The sequence below is a fragment of the Lipotes vexillifer genome, unplaced genomic scaffold (genome assembly GCF_000442215.2).
Source record: "Lipotes vexillifer unplaced genomic scaffold, Lipotes_vexillifer_v1.1 scaffold591, whole genome shotgun sequence".
Taxonomy (NCBI): domain Eukaryota; kingdom Metazoa; phylum Chordata; class Mammalia; order Artiodactyla; family Lipotidae; genus Lipotes; species Lipotes vexillifer.
Genome location: NW_006791954.1, coordinates 1,036,461 through 1,039,084, shown reverse-complemented (window position 1 = coordinate 1,039,084; position 2,624 = coordinate 1,036,461). Strand labels below are relative to the sequence as shown.

The window sequence follows — 2,624 nt, the reverse complement described above, 5'->3', positions numbered from 1 at the left end:
TTTGGGTGCTGAGCAGGAATGCAGTCTTTTGATACAAGCACACATTTTTGTACATGCACTCACCCCTGTGCCCAGTCAAGTACATCTGCCTTGCCATCTATAAGCACAGTGACCCTTGAAAGGTCTCACTCCTTAAGTGTGCTTTCCCACATGTACACAGATCCATTAGCCTGTGTGCAAATATATACATGAATACACGTATATGTGCACCTCTTACACACACAAGCCTAGCCTGGGGGGAGACACGGTGTAGACTCCTATCAGCGACCAACCCTGTGAGTGACTCACACTGTTGGGGGACTGTGGGAGCTGGCGATTCTGGGATACAGGGAGGACACCTCTCCTTGTGAGAGACTCAGTCGCACAGGTTCACAAATATGCACGCCTGTACACGTGCTAATGCACAAACTTCTAACAGAGGTTGAGATCTGGGGGCCCCTCCACCCACAGGCAAGGGTTTCAAGGCCCTGCGGGGAACTTAAGAGGCCATCTAGGCTCAGCAGCGCCTGGGGAGTCCCGGGGTCCCGCGGGGCCCCACCGAGTCCTCGCGGCCCTCGACCGCCCATCACTGACCTGCGTCTGCGTGAGGCCCAGCTGCGCGGCCAGCTCGGCGCGCTCGGGCAGCGCCAGGTACTGGGCCTTCTGGAAGCGGCGCTGCAGGGCCGCCAGCTGGTAGCTGGAGTAGATCGTGCGCGGCTTTCGGACCTTCTTGGGCTTCCCGTTCACCATGCGCACCTCGGCTTCCGGTTCCTCCTTCACGGACACTGAGGGCGACGCACGGGGCAGTGGGCGGCTCAGCCTCGGCCTGCGACCCCGGGGCCCTCGTCACCCCGCGGGACACCCCACCCTCCGGCCCACCTACTCACCCCGGGACTTCCCGGCTGCTCGCTCCGCCGCCGGCGCCCCGGGTGGGAGCTGCGGCCACAGTGCCGGGCCGGCGGCCGCCCGCGACGCGGCGCTCCCCCGCTCCCAGCTCCGCGCCCCCAGAGCGCGGTCCCGGCGCCAAGCTACCACCGGACGCGCACGGCCGCCGCCTCGCTCTCCGCAGCTCCCGCCACCGTCTGCCCGCCGCCCCGTCACCCGCACCACGCTGGCGGTCGCTTCTCTCCCTCCTTCCCTTCCGTCTTCCCTTCCTTTATTGTTCTTTAAAATTTTTATCTCAGAATAGTTTTAGATTTTCAGAAAAGTTGCAGACACATCAGACTCCCTTCTTCTTTCCTTCCTTCGCCCTTTCCTCTGTTCCTTTCTTGTGTCCGTTCTCTCACTTTGTCTCTCCACTTTTACGCTGACTCCACTTTTCTCTTTCTCAGTTTCTCCACTCTCCGCTGCTGCTTCCTCCTGTTCCGGGGTAATTCTGAGGGGTCTTCCCCCCCCCCCCCCCCCAGCCCGGATCCAAAGCGGGGTCGCAGAGCTTCCAGCGCCCGCTGCCTACCCGCCAGCCCTCTACAGCCCGATGGAGGACCGCCTGCTGAAGTGCCCGGAGAGCACCTGGAGCAGGAGGTTCTCTGACATCCACAGCCCCTGCGTCCTCGCCTCGCTCACCCGGATCCTCACCCAGGACCACGGCGCCGCGCACGCACCACGCCCCGAAGGCGCGCAGTCTCGGGACTGGAAGGTCGTCTGTCCCCTCTGGGGGTCATCTAGCCCACCTTCTCTAACTTCGGACAGGTACATTTCTTAGCCGGGGCGCCTCCCTAGATTTCCGCTCCAATTCCTCGCCTTTCTCTCGCTCGCTGGGGAAGCTCCCCGTGTCCCCCACTCTCCCGCGACCCTGTGGTCCTCACCTGGGTCCTGCGCGGGCAGTGGCTGTTCCCGGTAGGCTCCGTATTGCCTGTAGGAGGTTCCGTAGGTATACTCGGACTTGGGCGAATACGCGCCCGTGCCTGCAAGCCCGTTGAGGTTGAACTGGTGGTGGTAGGTGTAGGGGTTCACGGTCTGGCCATAGGGCTGGCCCGAGTAGTAGTCGTGCTGGGGAGCGCTGTAGTAGCCCAAGTCAGTGACGGAAGACTCCGGCAGGGTGGGCGAGTCCTTGGAACCCGCATGGCAGCTGAGCGAGCTGGAGATATCGGTGAGGATGCTGCTGAGCTTGCGATCGAAGGAGCCACTCATCCTGGCGGGCGCCGCGCCACCCCCCGGGCTGGCCTCGGCCGGAGCGCCGGAACGGGCAGGAGCGCGGGGGAGGCGGAGGAGACGAGGCGGGGGTGCGTGTCCGGAGGGCAAGGGGAGGGCCCGGCAGCGTCTCTGGGGAGGGTCGGCCGAGGGGCGCTTAGACCAACGCCGGTCTTCCGGCGGTCGCGGCGCGCCTCTCGTAGCGTCCCAAGCCACAGTCAAATGCTGCCAGCTCCGCCCGGCCAGCCGGTTATAGACTCAATAGTGGAGTCGCAGAGGGAGGCCCCAGCGCTCTGATTGGCTGCAAGTCTTGCCTTCCAGGCAAAACATGCTCTTGAGCTCTTTCGTTCCTCTCTCTCTCTCTCTGTCTGTCTGTCTCTCTCTCTCTCATTCTTTGTTGTTGCCCAACACACACACACACACACACACACACACACTCTCACTCACACAGACCCCTCTGTTCCTCCTCCTGTGGATCCCTCCCTCAGCCCAGATAAACCCCCAGTGTCTCTGAA

The 2,624-nt window shown here is 62.8% G+C and overlaps 1 protein-coding gene across 1 annotated transcript in view; it reads right to left on the bottom strand.

The window, feature by feature from the left end:
- Nucleotides 1-2,330, bottom strand: part of DLX3 (distal-less homeobox 3) — a 6,275-nt gene extending 3,945 nt beyond the window's left edge. The window contains exons 1-2 of the mRNA XM_007465072.1: nt 1,785-2,330; nt 574-764 (exon numbers count right to left, since the gene is read on the bottom strand). Of these exons, the coding sequence (XP_007465134.1) occupies nt 574-764; nt 1,785-2,109 (516 nt within the window). The 5' untranslated portion in view covers nt 2,110-2,330. The remainder of the gene's footprint in view (nt 1-573; nt 765-1,784) is intronic.
- Between the last annotated feature and the right edge of the window lie 294 nt (nt 2,331-2,624).